We start from the raw sequence: 20,153 nt of genomic DNA on the forward strand, positions 1-20,153 counted from the left end.
TTGGACTGGATGGGCCTTTGGCCTGATCCAACATTGGCGTCTCTTATGTTCTTATGAAGTACTTCTTCACCCAAAGAGTAATTAACACGTGGAATTCACTGGCACAGGAAGTGGTTGCGGCTACAAGCACAGACAGCTTCAAGAGGGGATTGGATAAACATATGGAGCAGAGATCCATTAGTGGCTATTAGCCACAAGCTATAGATAGGAACTCTCAGTCTGGGGCAGTGATGCTGTGTATTCTTTGTGCTTGGAGGGCAACAGTGGGAGGGCTCTGGAGTTCTGGCCCCCGCTGGAGTTCGGCCTCCTGATGGCACCTGGTTTTTGTTCACTGTGTGACACAGATTGCTGGACTGAATGGGCCATTGGCCTGATCCAACATGGCTTCTCTTATGTTCTTAACCAGAAATGATATAAGTTAAACAAAAATGTCACAGTGACTTCTAAAGCTAACTTTTAAAGCTTTTGAAGTAGCCATACATTTCAGCCTTTTGTATCCTTAGCCTTCTGTATAAACACTGTAATCTTCTGAAAGATTATTTCTGCCAACATATTCTAGTATACAGCATACACTGTACTATCTTAATTTAACAAAGAATGGCTTTGAAGCATAGAAGTCTGCAGAGGCTTTGCAAGAACTTCTCAGTTTCGTATAATGTTTTTAAAAAGATAAGTAACCGTGTAACATGATGAGCTCAGGAGATGAGAGAAACTGATGAGAAAACAATGAAAATTGTTATCTGCCATAATCCTGCACCTCTGAATTTAATGATTAAGTGATTAAGTTTGTCATTGTACTCTATTCAGAATGCTGCAATTAAAATCTGCTATTGTCTAGGGAATTCAATTCCCCATCTCAGCAAAAAGGACTTTCTGTTTTAGTAGCCAGAGAGCACATTTCAGTTTGTTTTCCCTTGCTACTATTTGCCTGCTTTGTAGAAGTCTTAAAACTAGTTGATGAATAAATGCAGGTTACAGAAAGCTTGGTTCTGACTTTGCATAGATTTGACGCCTTTGGAAAGCAAAAGGAAACGTTTCCAGGTTGTACCTTTAGTCAGTCATTCTGTACAGAAGATTCCTGAAAATATTGAAGCTGGAAGCTTTTTTTCTACAGAAGAAAAATTTGGATTTGTATGTTACACTATTGCATCACAGTATAAACCAGGTAGATGCTTCTCTTTGACAAAGCAGGGAATGGTGTCTATCGTGTTTGAATTAGGCTGTGTATCTTTAATGGGCACATCCTTCTTGTACAGAAATACGAATTTATTTCCTGTTTGTTAAAGGATTTGATCAAATCTGCAAAGAGGAAATGAAGTCTGTAGTGTGTGTATATGTGTAAGGAAGGGGCAATTCTATAGATGGTATTGTGAACCTTATTCCATTTTTCTTCTTCTAAACAAATTTCACACATAACATGGGAGCAAATACGTGTTTCTACATTGACAGGCATGTAGCAAATCCAAGCTTTCTTTGTATCTGTCTTCATGATGCATTTTGGAGCCAGTTTGGTGTAGTGGTTAGGAGTGCAGACTCATCTGGGAGGACCGGATTTGATTCCCCACTCCTCCACATGCAGCTGCTGATGTGACTTTGGCCCCTGGCCCTGCCGTGACAGGGAGTACCCACAAGATGTCCTCCGCCTCAGTTCTCAAAAGAGCTCTCTGAGCCCCACCTACCTCACAGGGTGTCTGTTGTGGGGAAGGGAAGGAGATGGTGAGCCTCTCTGAGACTCTTTTGGGTAGTGAAGGATGGGGTATAAATCCAGTCTTCTCCTCCTTTTCCTTCCAAATGGATAGCCGTGTTAGTTCATAGCAGAAACATGACAGGAGTCCAGTGGCACCTTAGAGAATTTATTGCAGTATAGCTTTCATGAGAGAGTGAGATGTTAGTCTCTAAGGTCCCACTGGACTCCTGTTTTGTTTTATTTCCAAACGTGTTATCTCATTTATAATAGCCCACCTAAAAACATAATGCAGGAAGTACTATATTTTCATAAGAGATGCTACATTTGCTTTCCTGTGCCTCTGGAATGGTTTCTTCTCTACTCAAATTCTCAGTTTTTTTACACAGTTTAGAAATAATCATATGCACCATTTTCTTGTGCTGGAGAAATAAGCCTCAGAAAGATAGATGGGATACTACTGTGTTTTCTTTCCTGCAAAGCGGTTTCCTGCAAGTGGTAGTGAGCATACTTAAGATATTGTTGAAGCAGTTGCTTTAATTTAGCCATGGTTCTTGCAACTATTCTTCATTGGGTTGTTTTTTGTTTTAATTACTGGTTTCCGGGATACTGTGTCATGGGGAGAAAAATCAACACTTGTAGAAGCACAAAGAAAGGCTACCTAAAGTGGTCTGGATTGGTACACTGGCTCTTTGTGAAACCTGTTAGCATCATAGTAATCTGTAGTATAACAACAAAATTAAATTTATTGGAAATATAATCCCCCCCCCCCCCCACACTCCGCGTTAATGCAGGGAGAGTTGGTTGGAAGGCACACAGAAAGATCATTTCAGCTTTACTCAGTTTCTTCATCATCAGACTTCACATTTTTGTTTGAAGATTTAATTTTTTTTGATATCTTTAAGTATTATTAGGAAAATGTTATAATGACTTTTGTCCCCTCTATGCAAAGAGGTTAGTTGGGTAGTCTGTGCCAAAGCTTCTTAGCAGATGGTGCTTGAGCAGTAAGCAACATCCATACTCTGGCTTAAAGCATAATATGGAGGTCTACCAGAATAAAGAATAAAACTGCAGCCCTCCGTCATCAATCCTCCCATCTAAAGGGTACAGCACACAGCCATCTGTCAATCCAGTCTACCCTTTTCAAGAAGGTCTTTGTCCATTTATTTTGACAGTTTTGTCTCTTGAAAGCAAAAATTTAGTGTGTTTGTATAATTATATTATCTATATTTTCTGTTGGCATATATATAGTAAATGCTTTTACCTTTTATGTTGTGTAATATAAAAACATAGTTTGTGTTAGTATAATGGTTTCCAAGCCTGTTTTTTCATCAAAGCATGTGAATTTTTAATAGCTTCAGATAGGTTAAAATCTAAGGGCAAGGGTTAAAATCTATGGGCAAGACTGGAGTGGGTCAGATATAACATTCAACCAGAAACCAAGTTTGCTTCACCTCCAAGCCATAGTTAGAAATGATGATTTGAAACTGGTTTGTGATCCTGGTTTGGAGAGGATAGGCATGAACATTGGAATCATTTGTGTAGCTCCAAACCATGGTTTGACATTATATCTGAACCATCCCTGGATGTATTATGTTTTGTTGTATGAGAAGCTGTTACAAATAACTGAAGTATGCAAAACTCAGTAAAAGTAGAGTGAAGGCAGGAAGTGGCAACAGCACTGCTCAGTTCATTTTTTATGGCTCATCACCTTAAAGTGATGCTTCCATGCTCCTTTGATGGAAGCCACCAGTCCTAACAAGTATAGAATGCGAGAATAAAACAAACCTAGGTTATACTATACTATAGTATGTATCATATATTGCTTTAAGTTGTAGGAGTCTAGAATTATCTTTAACTGGAAGGGCACATGTTATGGAATTCAAAGGAACATCTGTCTTAGAACTTGATATTGAAAGCACAATTCAGTATTTTGAGAATGCTAGCATTCATTTTTTAAAAGCAAGTTTCTAGTGCTTATGTTTGCCGGTATGGGTTTTAAGTGTATTCGGTGGAATTTCAAAAGCCACAAGTAGGGCTGAGCATATTTGTTTGTTTTAGTTACAAAAGTTCTCCCCTGAGGCGGAGGACATCTTGTGGGTGATTCCCATCCTTCTCTAGGGAGGCAGGACTAAGTTGAAACTTCTTCCTGTTTCCTTTGGAGGGAGTCACCCTAGCTCAGTTATATCATGTCTTTCAGCCCAGTAGGGGCCACGTAGGTGGCTAACCACTGAAAACAGAGCAGAATTAAAAGACATAATTTAACAAGTTAAAACAGTGTGTGTGTAAAACAAAGAAATATCAATTTAAAGCATAGGCTGTCTCTCACATTGCAACCCATTCAACCTCAGAACGCAGGGGCAAGGCCTCAGAAGAGGACTGTAGCAGTTTGGTAGGCGGTCCTTGAAGTATGTTGGCCACAGACCATATAAAGGTTGATGCCTGTCTTGGATTGCACCTGGAAACAACCTGGGAGCCAGTGAAGATATACTAAGATGGGGGTGTTATTGGGTTTCTCTTTGCCCTCCTAATGACTGGCAAATCCAGTATAGTTTTTTTCTCTGCAGACTCAAATGTCTTCTGAAATAGTTTCTTCACTGAGGAGGTAGAAAAAAGACAGGACTAGCTATTTGCTTTGAGGTTGAGACACTGGTTTCAATTTCCAAAAAAAGGGGGGAAATCTGCTTCCTGTATGGCAACAGGGAGAGACTGTCAAGCCCAGACACATTAGAAAATCGGTGTCTATGGCTAGGCCAAGGGTGAATGGTTACAATGTGCCTGCCTGAGATAATCTCAGCATTTTGCCTTTTTTTGGTTCATTCAAAATGTTTTAGATTTTATCCTTAAGAAGCAAGAGGGCATCAGGAACTGTGTGCCACTATGGGGATTGCTGCTGCAGGTATAGTAATGAGAGTGGGTGATAACTTTTTGACCTCTTTCTTCCACCACCCACAGAATGTGACAAGCTCCGGAGAGATGGCTACCGAAGTTCTCAGTACTATTCTCAGGGTCCAACCTTTTCCTCCTCTTCCAGTGCAATCTGTGGAAATTACCAAGATGACTATGAAGAAGTTGAACGAAAGGTAAGGTAGAGAAACAGTGTTATATATTAGATAGATAGTCCAAAATCAAATCGCCTTACCAGGGTTTAGAGATTATGCCCTTACTCTTAGAGCTGTTCTGTTTTAAAAATGGCAGTTTAAGTTGTTTCTTCTATCGTGGTTCAGTTTACACAGGCAAATTAGAGTGCAAATATCTTGGCTGTATGATAAATGAAAGCTCTGATTTTGAAACAGGTTAGGTTAGTTTTTGCTTTTATGAACAAGTAGAAAACACTGCCATTATCTCTTTGTAAATACTATAGTTCTGTAATACAATGAGTGTTCAGAATTCACCTTGTATTGTATTTCAGGTATGCATTTATTTCAAGATGATGTCATAGATAAATGCAAACTTAGTCTTTCACAGTCTGTTCCCATACATACAAGACAGGATTACAACAAAATTCTGTTTAGTTTTATACCCTTCTTAAGTCCATTGTTTAGAATTTCAGTATGAGTGTAATTATGTTGACTGTCGCTTATTGTTAGTTGGTTTGTTTCATATTGTTGTGATCTCTTGTAAATGAAGCCTGCTGTTGGTAACACTGGCCCCTTATGGAACTATTATATTCTGTATTGTATTCTTAGAATGTAACATTTTTTACAACTTGTCACATCATGGGCTTGGAAGAGCCCATGGTACAGATTTCACCTCAGCTGTGAACTGGTTACTGTTCTATACAAGCCACTAATAAGACTTATACTCCCCCCCAGGTGGTGTTGAGTATTGTAAAGATGATCAGACTCATATATGTGGAGGACTTTGAGTACTTGAGAAAAGCACTATATTAAAGGCTATTATTTCTTACCTTCTAGCTCATTTTATCATAGGTTTAAGGCTGAGTAGCAGTACATGGAAAACAACACAGAGGGTTCAATGAAGCCAGCTTGTCCTCAGCCACAGTCAGACACATATTGCAACACACTTCCAGGTCCATTCTTCCTCAAGCGTCTGTGTGCACGCATGGTATAATTTACTTTCAAGAAAACATATTTAGAATTGAGTGAGTTTGAAATCCAAACGTTTTTGCCTTAGCTGGTTTATGGATTGGGTTGCTTACCACAATGACAAGAGCAATTTATGACATGATAAATGGCATCTTGGGGGAGATTACAGACTAAGGGCAATCTCAAGTCTAATATAGTTTAATAACTAAGCACAATAATCACTGTCTTGGTTATTAGCTTTCTGTGAAATGTATCCTGTAATATGATATAATCATCATTGCTCTAAAAATAGTTTACTGAAAAAGATGAATTGGTATGTGGTATGTGTAGCTCGCAAACTTTTAAAAAATACCGTAGAGCCATTCATCATTTAAATGTACTGCAAACTTAAAACCCTGTGCTTTTAGGATTCCAACTGAAGGGTTTTAGTGATCTTGTAAATGTATGGCTGTAATTATTCTTTCTGCCCAAATGAGCGATCTTTAATTATAGTTTTGGTTAAAGTCCAAAGTACGTAATCACAAAGTAGAGTAGTCCTTTTTCCATTTACTTGCAAAATGATATTATTCTTAATTGTCATTTCTGTCCATTAAATATAAAATACCTTATTTGGTTATTTTTCCAGCCCTAGTATTTTCATATTTTCAATACCTTAGGGCATAAGGAGGTTGGGGGTAGGTAAAAATTATTGGCATTTTGTACTATTACATTCATCTCTGTTTTCTCATTTGGCTCAAATGAGAGGGATTCTCTTTGCAACTGCAGGACAGGTTATTAATATCACATCCTGGCATCCCACCTACTCTTTGTTCAGTAGGCTCAAGGATGAGACTGTTAACTGGACAGTGGAGATTCTTTTGGGATTCCCTCTAGCCTACTGTGCAAGCTAAAGCATGTATCAGGGAATCCTGTTGTCTCCTTGGGATGATGTTACTGCCTGTATATTGGCAGAGGGAGGGAAAATAAATGTTGTACATTCTAGCTATTTCTAGGGAACATAAAGCAATGGCTTACAGTTTCAAGGTATACCTCAGCTCCTCTTGTGGCACATTAATCACTGAATTTGGCACTCAGTGATCTAGCCACAACCAATTTTTCTCTGTATGCTGCAGTATTTCAGAGAAGATAAAGCATCTCAAAGGCCAGACACTGCTTGAAGCTTTGCTTTATTACTCATTTAATAGCAGTTAAACATCCAACAGGGAGAAATGTCATGGGCATATTTCATGTTATAAAAATATATAATGTTGAAATAAGTGAAAAAATAAAAAACAGCAATGAGACAATATGCAGGGTATGGTAGCTCTAACCAGCCAACGCCCTCCCCTTTCAGACATTTTTATGCTCTCACTTTTTAATTATTTATTTAAAATCACTTGCTGCATTTTCCCATGTTCAGATTAGATTACACAAATCAAAATTATAAATATAAAAAATACTGTATCCAAAAATCAACTGCAAATCATCGTCCTTAAAAGATCCAGCCCAAAGAACAAACTAAACCTCAAAAAGTCATAGTTCTTCAAAGGCGAGTAAGACGTACCATGACAGTGACCAATATTAGTAAAACAATTAAGTTAATAATCTTTATGGCTGAAGCCATTAGAGGAAGTCATTACCCAGGGGTCAGATATAAATGTATGGAGTAACTATAATTCTAGCCATAGATGGATTGCAGATTTTGGCTGGGACAATTGAGTTAATAATCTTTATGTCTGACGCCATTAGAGAAAGTCACTACCCAGGGGTCAGATATAAAGGTATGGAGTAACTATAATTCCAGCCATAGATGGATTGCAGATTTTGGCTGGCAGGCAGTTGTGGTCACCAATAGCACTCTACATCAGGACCTGGGACAGTGCACTGTGGATGCTGTAGGCAAAACTAAGGCTAGCTAGTGGGACCTAGGTTAGTGAGCAGGACAACTTATATGCTTGGCTAGGGCTTGCCAGATGTCGACTCAGGGCTGAAATTCTTAAGCAGGAAGGTGTGTATTCTAAGCCCCTTTCCCTGGAATAAATCAACCTCTGTTAAAGGACCAGATCTTAGTTTATGAATTGTGCCCTCCAGCCAAGGTAATTTCTCCTGTAGCTTCTGTGATGTCCATATGGCAACAAGTAGAGGCGTGTGTGATTCCTATAGCTGAAGGAGTTTCCAGGGAGAAATTTGTGTGTGGTGGCAACAGGAAAACTTTCATGTACAGCACATAAGAGAGAGCAGTCTTCCCTTGGGATTCTTTCTGTTCATTCAAGAATACCTTGATGACTGCTTCTTGAGATGGTACAAGAGATTCTTGAGATGGTATTAGCAAGCATCCTTGATGTCCCAAGATTCTTCTTCTGATGTCTAGGTCTTCAGCTGTGAGATTCCCATTGTCACTTGTTTCTAGCAATGAAATAACTAATGAATAGATCTATATTGTATAAAAAGTACTTCAGCCACCCTGAGCCTGCTTTGGCAGGGAGGTTGGGGTATAATTTAAATAAATAAATAAGCAATCACTGTGTTTGTCAAGGACTGTAGTTCACCCATTGTTTCCCCCACAAACTCAAAGGGAATCAAAACCTTGGAAACAGGAGAAGGTACATCATGTGTAACCCTTTTGCAGTGTGTGAAATTACTCTTAACACAAGATAATACTTTTTAAATAGTGTTACTGCATTTACTCACTTCTGTAAGTATGTCTCCGCATTGCCTGTTTAGTTTTTAACTGGCATTCTTCCAAAACAACCCACTCAAACCCCAAAGTATATCCTTTTAACTGAAATATGACATTCCAGATGTACTCCCCTCTCTCATATAATACTTCATTCTCTACATAGAAATGCTTCCCAGCTTTCCCCAACTTTTTGTATCATGTAAATGTTTGATGTGGCTGTTGTGTTATTGTATATGGGTGTTTTTCATTCTCTTTTCTTTGTCACTCATTCTCTTTCTTTTCTCTCTCATTCAACAGTCTAGTCTGTTAGACTGCCTACCTCAGTCTTGCCTTAGCATCTGCTGTTGTTTGATTCCATGGAAGATCAAGGTACCTAGCCAAAAAGTAGGAGCATCCAGCTGTAATGCCTGCAGCTTGATGTTCTTGTCCTATTAGAATATCCTCAAGTCTTGTGCTCTTACTCGTAATTTGTCATCTTCCTTTTATTAAAAAAAGTCTTGCAATAATATTTCCTTTTCCTATTCTTTTCATTTTAACCTTGTTTTCAGCAACCCCGACACCTCAGTTTGTATACATGATGGACTAACTTGTTTTTGTAACCCTCCATATTTGTTGATGTTAGCTGTTTCCCAAACTGACTTTAGGAATAATTACTAAATTTATTATAAACTTTGGATAATTGTATTTAACACAATAATTCAGTGCAATTAAGATCTATTTCCAGCTTTAGTTTATTTAAAATAATTTTAATTATTGTCATTGGAATTTGAGTCTTGTCTTCAAATAGGCCCAAAGTAATTGGATACCAAAACTACTAGAATTTGAAAATCCTATTTTAAATGTTAAATTTGTGAATAGATATTGATCCCACTACATGGTTAAGAAAGGGCTAAGTCTTGTAATGCTACTGCACTTCTTTGAGTATGTGTTGCTTTGAAATTCCTTAGAGTGGGTGAAATAAACCATTAGGGTCTTCTAGTTTCATATGTCTCAAAGGTAAGTACACATGGTCAGCCTTCTGTAGTAAGTATGGATCTCTCCTATGGGAAAGAAGTCTGCTTTTCCCTAGGACCTATCGTGCATTCTCCACCATGTAAATGAGAGTGGAGGAGCCCCAAGGTTGGATCCTGTCAGATCCATGTGTACAGGTAAGGGAAATCTTCCCCCTTTTACAGCAGCCTTTCCTCTCGTGCTGTTCTTGGGGGTCCACCATAGTCCAGGAACAGTATTTCTGGGGACATTTGGAGTTACATCAGGAGGGGGGAAGGCAAGAAAACTGAACTTTTTTGGTGGAAATGCGGTAAATTTTGATGGAATACTATTTGGACAGTCTTTTAAAAGCCATATCAAAGATGGTTCTACACTGACCCCAAATCTAATTAGAGTAACCAAATGTTGACATTAACACAAAAACCATGTAATATTTTGACTGATCAGGATACAGTTTTTTCTTAATGTAAATTGGTGCTAAATCTGAAGAGGTAGTGTTAAAAGATAATGATAAATAGAACATTTAATTAATTTTATTCTTACATGTTACAAAGTTCTATTTAAAGCTTAGTTTCCATGCTTATACTTGCAGTAATGATGATTTCCCAGGAGGTTATATTCATTAAGATTGTTGCATGGTGTAATAGATATTTCTTTGCTGTAAGGGGAGATATTTAGAGAATGAGTTTGTCATATGAGATGTCTTGATTTCTAGGAGACCTCTCTCTAGAACATACTGAAGCTTTTTGTGTTAGAGAGAAGTATATAGGAAGGGCCATACTTAGAAAATAAAATTAAGAAAAGAGATTATTACTATTTCATTTACTAAAGCAAGCAAAGTAATCAGGCTGATTTCAGAACTTTGCAATTTAGCATCAAGGCAAAGCAAGGCTAGTGCTAAGAAACATGTTCTGCAAGTTGTATACTTCATCGAAACAAAATAAATTATGTCTTTCTTCAGTTTCTTAATTCTGCTTTGGTAACTAATTGAGGAGAAAAAAATTATGCAGAGCTCCACTAGCAGTCTTGTTTTATTCTCTTTAAGTTATGAGATTTCCCCTGATGAAATGAGGAACATGACTTTAGCACTCATTGTCTACAATATTGGTTTCCCTGATTGCTGGCCAGTGATAAGAAATCTTCCTATTTAATCTCTTGACTTGACTATTATGTTCTAATGGTTGTTAAGAGACAGAAAATTTACTTTAGTCCCTAGTTACAGGGGAGGGGAAAAAATGGCCTAAGAGGGAGTTAACTTTACAAAGGGTTGTAGGAGTGACTGACTCTTAAAGCCATTTAGCACCAATGTTGTCAGACTGAGAGAAATGGACCCCACCAGTGTTATGCTCTGGAGTTTCAGTGCTGGATGCTGCCAGCTGTTCCTTTGGTAAAAATAGGAAGACTCCCTTTGATGAGTGAAATGATTGTGTTGGATAAAATTGGTATTCTTGTGAACTAAAGCTGTAGGACATGGAGACTGCTATAAGGAGGGAAATTGGATGAAATTGAACAAAAAAGCTGGTTACATCCAACTCAGAGTTGACACACTGATTGAAAATCAGCTATGCTACCCACAAACATTCTTGTTATGTACACAGATGAGATAGCACTGGAATTTTGTTTCTTCTATCTGCAGGGAATGGAAATGTGAGAGTCAAGTAGAGTATTTATCTTTCCAAAGAAACCTATAACCTTGGATAATTTTGGGCTATCTAATGCACTGTTGGTAAAGGGAACAGTGGCAACTGGGTTGAGTCATACCATTTAAACACAATACCTAATTTTAAATGTTTTGGCACCTTTTAGATAGAATGTTCCTACTTGAATGGTCAATTAATTTCCTCCATTACGTAGAAATTATGCAAGGTATTTTTACTAAATGGGGTTCTTTTGTAGGTTTCTTTTGCTGGCTGTGTATTAATTTGCTGTTCATTTTATCAGATTCCTCTGAAGTATTACACTTCAGAATTGTATTTACAAAAAGGGGAGCGAACGATTGAAGCAAGATAGACTGAATTAATAAGCATTTAAGAACTTACCAAGAGTATTAAGGAGTATCAGAGACTGTGATAACTTTTACAAAAAGTAAACAATCTCTAAAAATGGCGCCCACGAGGAAGGATGAGAAGGAAAAACAAGTTAAACCAAAACTTCTTGTCGGACCTGCTGGACCAGCGAGTCTTGCCTCTAGACAGGACACAACTGCAGAGCTACAAAGATGCTAACGGAAGCATTGCGACCCCTGCTGGAGCAAATAACAGCATTGCACGGCAGATTCGATGCACAGCAACGGCAACTGGCTGAGATAGCCAAAAAACCATACAAAACTGAAAAAGAAGTAAAAGAAGTAGATGCCAACACCAAAACACTGGGGGGGAAACTGCATGTGATCGAAAAAAAATAGTTTGATGGAAGAGTCTCAATTGTTACAGCTACAAACGGAGAGAGCAAGCTATGTCTTAAGGTTTCAAGGTATTCCTGAAGATAAGACTGACAATCTGAAACAGACCATGTGTGATGTATTAGGCCCTTTGGCAGATATAAAAGTGGACACATTACAAAGTGAAATAGATATGATCTATAGATCTTATCCAGAATTTATAAGAAAAAATAATCTGCAGGGGGAAGTGATTGTGAGATTCTCAAGAAGACAAGTGAGAGACCAAATTCTCAAAGCGACAAGTAGATCTACCTTGAAAATCAAAGACAAAGAAATAAAAGTGTTAAAGGACATACCATTTGAAATAAGGAGGAGGAAGACGAAATATAGAGATCTAGTACTATTCCTACAAAAGAAAAGCATACCCTACAGATGGATGACACCTGAAGGCACAATCTTCAAATTTATGGATAAGGGGGAAAAATTGACTCTGTTGAAAAAGCACAAGAATTTTTGCATCTACACAGTCATCCACCAGGGGAGAAAGAACCCAAGAAAGAAGACAGCACCAATGAAAGTGAAGAAAAAGGAGCAGCGACAGAATCAGACGAGGATCCGGACTCCAAATTAAGGGCAGTTGCCCCGAAGACAAGCTATCATTTGAGAAAACATAAGGATAAGAAAAAATGAGATGTTATTACACTTTGAAAACTCTATATATTTTAGTAATTAATTCTTACAATGCTTTTTAAAATAGGTCAAAACTAGAGGTGATTTAAGTAATTATATAAGCTAAAAATAATTGATAGATGACCACAGTCAATGTATTGTTATAAAACAAGGAGCTTAAAGTTATTTTTGATAAGTTGTATGTATGACCACCATCTCTTGGGTTTTTAGTGGGTTTTCTTTACTTTATCCCTTAGTAAGTAGTTACCCTTCCCCTATTTTCGTTTTAGATTATTAGTATGTAGTTTTTAGAAATGCAAATTAAAAAATCCCCTATGGGGGGCTCAAAAATTGTATTTACAGTATTCTTTTTTACAGCTATATGATTTTATGGGGGTGGTTCCATAGTACACATTAACATCTTTGTCTCTTGTCATGTTCAAGCAGCCCCTGGTGACTGCCTTATGGCAGCTGGGTTCTTGAATACAATACGGGGTCAACATAACATGACAGTTATTCATTTTGACAGTGTCAACCAACCAGATGAAAAGTAGGTTACTGGGGCTTATTGCAGAGCCTCATCCTTCACACATGAGTCCAGGAGAAAAAGAAGCCTCTTTGGGGATAGTGTAAGATAAACAATTTATAATGACATGTTTTATTGCACATTTCTGCTTTTAAAAGTGCAATCCTATGCAGAGTTACTCTAGCCTAAACCAATTGAAATGAATGTGCTTAGACTGGAGTAACTCTCCTTAGGATTGCACTGTAAATGGTTCAGCTTTTTTTTTTAAAGCTGATTTGGTAGAAGCATAGTATACACATTTTCCTTGATGTTACTGTACTTTAGGACTATATACACTTGAAAGCACACATGCATACGAACAGAATTTTCTTAACATCACTATCAAAATCATGGGTTCTAAAACACCATCTCCCCCAAATGTTTCATTATTTGGTTGTCCTATTATCTTAGCTTTCCTGGTATTTCTGCTATAAGTGTTTCAGTGCCTTAAGTTTCAGGATCTTAATAGGATTCTTCAAGCTTGTATAACTAGAACTACTGATTTTTAATGGCTCCATATTAAGATCACTACTTAAAATATGGGAGATCTTCATGTGTTATAAATAGGGTTTGGGAACGACAATTAATTCCTGTGTTTCACAAAATGAAAAGCATCCATGGTTAAACCCTTTTTTTGGTATTTTTTAATTCCTGTCTGTCTGCACCTGGAAATCACATTGACCGCTGGTGACTGACCCCTACTGGGGGCCTGGAGAATATTCAGAGAGGTCGCTGAATAAAGCCTGCCTCTGTCCTCCTGACTTGGTATTCCAAGGAACTCTCCCATCGTAGTACTAACCACAGTCAACCTTGCTTGGCTTCTTCTTTTTTTTAATAAAAATCTGCCCTCAAAGGGTAGAATGTTATTTGCTTTTTCATAGCAGACAAACCAAACATACACACATAACACAAAAGGGGGTATCAAATGCTTAAGTTTCCAATAATTGCCTCTTAGATATTCTCTATCTAATACAATATCACGTATCATTATTTTCTATGAGCTCGCATTTTTGTATCTTAAAACCAACATCTGTACCTGCTATCTCAATGTTCTAACCTATACTTTGCTCTAGGGATTACATTTTTAGGTTACAATCATTTGCACTATTATACCAATTATAGAAGCACCTCCATGTGTTCTGGAATGTATAGTTTGTGGATCCTCTTATCAACAAAGTCAGTTTTTTGGTACATCTTGTGCCTTCCAGTATTTGGCATATAGCATTCTTGCCGCTGTAATAAAGTAGATAATTAAATATCTGTTGGTTTTTTCAAAGTCTTTAGGTAGTATACTCAGTAGCATTACTTCTGAGCTCTGACGAGATTGGGCTTGCCTGGGTTATCCAGGTCAGGGCTATGGTTAAACCCTTTAAAGCCATTGTTTTCAATGAGTGGAAGAGATTTGTGAGTATCTTTTAATGTTCCATTCAAATCTCCAAAGGTACTTAGTTTTGATTTGATTTTAATAACATGTTGTTCTGACAGTTGGTGGATGTTGGTTCATGATTTCAAATTAACATTTAATAGGAAGTGCAGACACTTTTCCTCAAACACTACAGAGCTTTGACTGTGATGAAAATATATGCACACATCTTCTCTTCTTTGACAGTCCTATATCCTTATGTCAGCTATGCTGCCATGGGGGTTGGGGAGTTCATTCTGTGCCTTGTTCATTCTTATTGCATTCTTATCCCTGCTGCTATGCCTTTGCTGTAACACTGATCTCTACAGATGTGCAGGAGGACGTTGGGTTGTCTGGAGAGCTCCTATGTACCGTGAGAGACTCCAGATTCTCAGCTTTAGCCACCTAACGGTTGCCTGACTTATCCCGCGTGCGGGAGGGTCCCTAATTGGCCAATGCCTTGGGGGGGTGCATACGAATACCCTATATCCTATTATGCTCTAGTGGCTGCGGCCATTCCTAACAGTGCCTATGTTACTGCATCTATAGCTTTGCAATAAAAGTATAACCGTTCCTGAATGCGTGTACTTCGTTGTTAGCTGTGGATTCTGACACCTGACTGAGAATGAACCCACTTTGCCATGAGTAGTATTTTAGCTTTGAGTTTGGGTTGACAGGCACAGTCAGTGAATTGATAACTTCATTTTTAATTTGGGTTGTTACAGGTATTTGTGGTTTTATCTCTCACAGCATTTACAGATTAGTAGGATATACATGTATTATCCCACACACTTTCTAGGAATAGTCACCTGAAAAACAATTATAAATGAAACTGCAAAGTTTGTCTGATACAGCATTGGTACTGGCATCCATTCACTGTTGCTATCCTTTAAAAAGGATTTTTTTTCTGTGGAAAAACAAAGCTCTGGATATTTTTCTGGAAAGTGCTTCCACTTAGGAAGGATATGGACAGAATATCTATTAAGACACCCATTATTATCCTGTGTTATCAGTGTACCCTAGATACATATCTGTGTGAATTCAGCCCAAGATCATATTGGGGTAGCATCAGTGTCAGGAAGAAAACTTTCCTTCCACCACCTGTCCTAGCAGCTGCTTCCTTCAGTTTTGTGCTGACTGTGCATCCAGTTTGGACTAACACAGGACAGTTGCCTTCATGAACCCTTCCCCCCACATCAACAGCCAGCCCCTCATTTGGAAGTGTATTTGTATTATGTCCTTCCCATTAATAGAAAAGGTGGAAGTATGGTCCTCTTCCGCTAATTGTGTGATGCTATGGGAAACTTAGAACATAGATTGTGAACTGTGGAGGTGTTTGGTTAGGTAGCTGGTGTATATAACAAGTTATTTCTAGTAATGAACTGAAGCATAGCTTGCTTTGGTTAAAGTGCAGCTTCTTTCAAGTTTCAATGACCACTTTTTAAAGTGATGTGCATTTATCCAGTTGGCAATCTTTTCCATTGAATAGTTCATATTTAAATGTGAACAGGATCTGATTATTTTCTTTTGCTAGTAGTAGCCAAGATGAAAAGCATCAAGACTATCTGTGGTATTAGGTACTTCCTTTTTAGAGCGAGATTAGCAGCTTTATCATTTGTGTTTTCTGCAAGGAATTTATCATATGTATTTCTTTTTCTAGTGTTCAACGCCTACTCCTGAAGAGGAAAAACTTATTAGCATCAAGAGACCCAAAACACCAGTTTCAAATGAGTTATCTGATATCAACACTCAAACAAATTGGACCAAATCCCTCCCATTACCAACACCAGAAGAGAAAATGCGACAGCAGGCGCAAGCAGTCCAAACTGATGTTATACCTATTAATGTTACAGGTAGGCTTTTAATTTTGCTGCCATGTGATAAGGAAGAACAAAGGTTCTCAAACTGATATTTTTATTTTGTGAGAAAATTAAGACCTAATCTCAGTTGGAAGAACGGATGAAATAATTAATGATGCTTCATAGAAAGTGTTTAAATTTTTTTAAAGGGCTGGAAATGAATATTGGCAAGGGAACATTTTCAGTGTCAGGGCCTTGAAACTAAAAAATAATGGGTGATCAAACAAGGATTCATGTTGAATGCTCAACTATATGCTGAAGTGTTTTTCATTCTAAGAAATGTAGGATAGCTTCTAGAATTTTTCTTCTTAAACTTTATATATATATGAGAGAAAATGCAAAGAATATTTAAAAAGTCAACCAAACTAGCCCTTTTGTATTCTATACAATCACAACAGAAATGTGTTCGGGATGTAAAGTAGTAGAGGTATATTTTGTCTCTCTTAATATTGCTATTCTGTAGATCTCAGTTGGAAAAATTTAGAGATTGGGCTGTTTACAAAATGCTTATTTTAAGATCAGATTTTAATAATAGAAAATTACACAGCTAAGAACAGCTTGATCTTGCAAAATCCTGGGTAAGGATCACTGATAGCATGCAAAGGTAGAATTTTAGGCTTGCAAAGTCCCCCCGGGGGGCGGGGAGACCCTGGCCCAGAGGCCCGTTCCCTGCCGCCGGTGGATTGGGCCCCGGGGGGAACCCCACCCCCAAGTCACCCAGAAGTGACACGACCACGCTGGGCAAGATGCGGGGGGAGGCCACTGGGGGCGGGGGCACGGTCATCCGAGGGAAAACTCGATGTTTTCCCTCGGATGGTCGTGGCCCCGCCCCCAGCGTGCCCGGCGTTGTTGCGTCACTTCTAGGTGATGTTGTTGCGGCGCGCGCGCACTTCGCACGCATGCGTGCACTCCAGGAGCAAGCCGTGAGTCCCCCGCTGCAGCAACAGGTAGGACTTGGCAACCCTATAGAATCTGCTTCATTCTCAGTGCACTGGAGAAGAAAGTAGATTGCAGAACTGTGTTACCATTTAGTCTGTGAGAAAAAAAATTCACACTGAGACAGCTTGTCAGCTATTCTTCACTGAAATGAAGCTTCAGAAAGGAAGCCTAAACTTTTCTGCCATTATTAGTTTGCTTAAGTGGCTGACTCCCATTTAAGTGCCACAGACTTTTTATTGTGCACTAGTTTTTTTCAATTAGGTACCATACATAAACATTTTAAGGCAGTTCATTTTATTTCATGAATAATTAACCTGGGCATTGATTTCTCCTCTGTAATTACTAATTACTATTTAACCCGAATGGTGGCCTGTTTTTATTAGCAAAAAAATTCAGTATAATACTTTCAGTGTAATAAAAAACTACTGAAATGTCACAACTTATGGGAAAAATAAAATACACTAATAAGTTATACAAGCTAACTCATCAAGTTATTTTCTACCAGTTTCTACCTTGTTGGAAAAATAGGTTGCATAGATATTGAAGATGGTGTTACGGAAACAATATTATGCTAGCAGTAAGAAAGTAAAGATTTAGAGGAAATGTCAGTAGTTTAATTCCATGATCCATATGTTTAGAAAAGAGGTTTGCAGTTTAATTCTATGATCCATAGTTTCATGGATCTTTTGGAGTGGTCATTTGGGATTGGAGTCAGAGGTGATTCCCCTGTCCCCTTAAACAGCAAAGAGTCCAGACTCCAGAGCCCCTAACAAGTTATGATATCCTAGAATATGATTCTTTTTTTCAGAACTTTTCAGTACAGTGCAAAGAGGAACTAGATAAAAATACCCACTTCTCTGTGTTTTTACAGTTTAGATTTAGCACTATAGAGTGGTGGACATTCTTTTCCTCCTTTGCTGTATGATAACTGATAACATCATGTGTTAGTAGGGAGTTAGTCTCTCCTCTCCATCTGCACTACTAAAAGAAGGTTTGTGGCATCTCGTTCAAGACTGAATTATTGAGCAGATAGTTTTTGGATGGGGGCAATGGGAAGTGGCTGCCATTTTTATTTCCCATACCTTTCTCCAGACAACAGTACTGAAGCGTTCAGCTAGGGATGGGTGCAAACTGCATGTTTGCGGTTTGGTTCAGTGTGTAGTTTGTGAGCCTTTTAAAGTTTAAACCCCTGCTTTCTGCTCCCTGTGACTTTTTGCAGGGAGCAGAAAGCAGAGGTTTAAATGGCTTAAACCAAACAGCTGAGTGGTGGGGAGCTCAGCTGTTTTTTTATGAAGAGCAGAAAACAGGGATAAGCCTCTGCTTTCTGCTCTTCACAAACCACCACAAACTGCTTTAAGATTAATGGAAGTTTGTGGTGATTCTTGTAGTTCTTGTGACAAACTTTAGTTTGTCAGCCAATTTGTGCCCATCCCTATTTTCAGTAGCCCATAACTTTCCAATAAAGCACAGATAGCAAGAGTCTCTCCCACAGTTGTTGTACTTCAGAGCAAATCACAATATTTTGTTGCAGGTACTTGCTTATTTTAATGAAGTCCTGCTAAAAAATATAGATTTCTGCTAACATGTCAATCAGAATCTGATTTTTAAATAAACCTCCCCTTTTACATTTAATTACGTTAGACAGGAGATGTAAAGAGTGGTGGTGGACGGGTGATTACCTCATTTTACTTCCAGGTTACTTTTGAGTGGATTTAAATGTCAGAAAGCATGTATTTGTTTCCTTGCCTCATTTTACCCCATCATAAGCCCCATCATAGTGGGTCTGGGTTGTTCATCAAAACAAAATATTTCTGACATTTAAAATGTTTTTTAACGAAATCGGGTGTCTTTTGAAAAAAAAATTATGAAAATAGTACATGACTTTTCACTTGATAAGAGCCTTTCAGTTTCATCTTAAGTGCTCTTCAGGATATATTGTTTGGAGAAGAAACTTTAAAACAATGGGGTGCTGCATTAAGCTGACCAGCTGCTGACTGGCCATCCAGATCTCAGAAGGGTCAAACCCTGTGGACTTAGAGCATTTGAGAAATGTGAAGTATTTTTAGGGGGAGGTAAGGCTTTTTTAACATAAATCTTTGGTCAACCGAAGCAGAGCAGTTTACTCTGGAAAGGAGATGCTTGAAACTGTTAGTGTTCAGGAGACTGACAGCATATGCTTTTCAAATACCATGACCTCCTTGTTAGTTCCCAGACAGGTGGAAGCCTTGGGTCTTACCCAGATACAAAGGAAAATAACAGCAGGTGGTGAGAGTTGTGCTGAACTGAAACACAAAAGATAAAGGAATTCCTTTGCATATTATTGAAGCATGTGCTTATAAGCACTGCTGACTTCATTTGGCTACTCCTCGAACAAGATGAATTTAAGGAAGTGTATAAACAGTCAACCAAAGTGAGATGAAAGAAGGTAGATGAAAACGTGTGTGTGTTTAAATGGTTTAATTTAAACTATAAATGTTTTAACACACAGTTAAAACTTGCTGATTGTACAAAATCATGTGTCCTTAACAGCCTTAATTTATGTGATTTCAGACAACCATTTTATTAGAAACAATTGTTTATAAAGTTTTAACTTACTGAAGTGTCATATTACTACTCAATAAACACTCATTTATAACATCTTTCTACGTGAAGAAGATAACCTTTGTCACATATGAACCGAGTCAGAAATCTGGTAAAAAAGAGGAATAGGACAGTATTCACTATAGTAAATTATTACAGACAAGTCGCTGATTGGTTAAAAAAAAATGAATATCTGTATTCTCTTTCTGACTTACAAAATCTTTTGCCATAAGTTGTCATCATTTCCTTAACAGACACACATTTTGGTGCAGTATAATGAATCTTATAACTAATTCTGTGCGCACAGTATTGCTGTGTCCACCTTCTCCTCCCCCCCCCCCCCACCCCTGTCCTACAGAGACGCTCATTTGGGAACG

At 38.1% G+C, this 20,153-nt stretch overlaps 1 protein-coding gene across 1 annotated transcript in view; it reads left to right on the forward strand.

Annotated features, from left to right (window-relative positions):
* The window catches only part of NHSL1 (NHS like 1), a gene marked incomplete at its 5' end in the record, with an annotated part of 75,160 nt that overhangs the window by 36,246 nt on the left and 18,761 nt on the right, over positions 1-20,153 (forward strand). Inside the window, 2 exons of the mRNA XM_015421029.1 lie at positions 4,640-4,767; positions 16,059-16,251. Coding sequence (XP_015276515.1) covers positions 4,640-4,767; positions 16,059-16,251 — 321 coding nt within the window. The remainder of the gene's footprint in view (positions 1-4,639; positions 4,768-16,058; positions 16,252-20,153) is intronic.

This window comes from Gekko japonicus, unplaced genomic scaffold (genome assembly GCF_001447785.1).
Source record: "Gekko japonicus isolate JY-2015 unplaced genomic scaffold, Gekko_japonicus_V1.1 scaffold4585, whole genome shotgun sequence".
NCBI lineage: Eukaryota > Metazoa > Chordata > Lepidosauria > Squamata > Gekkonidae > Gekko > Gekko japonicus.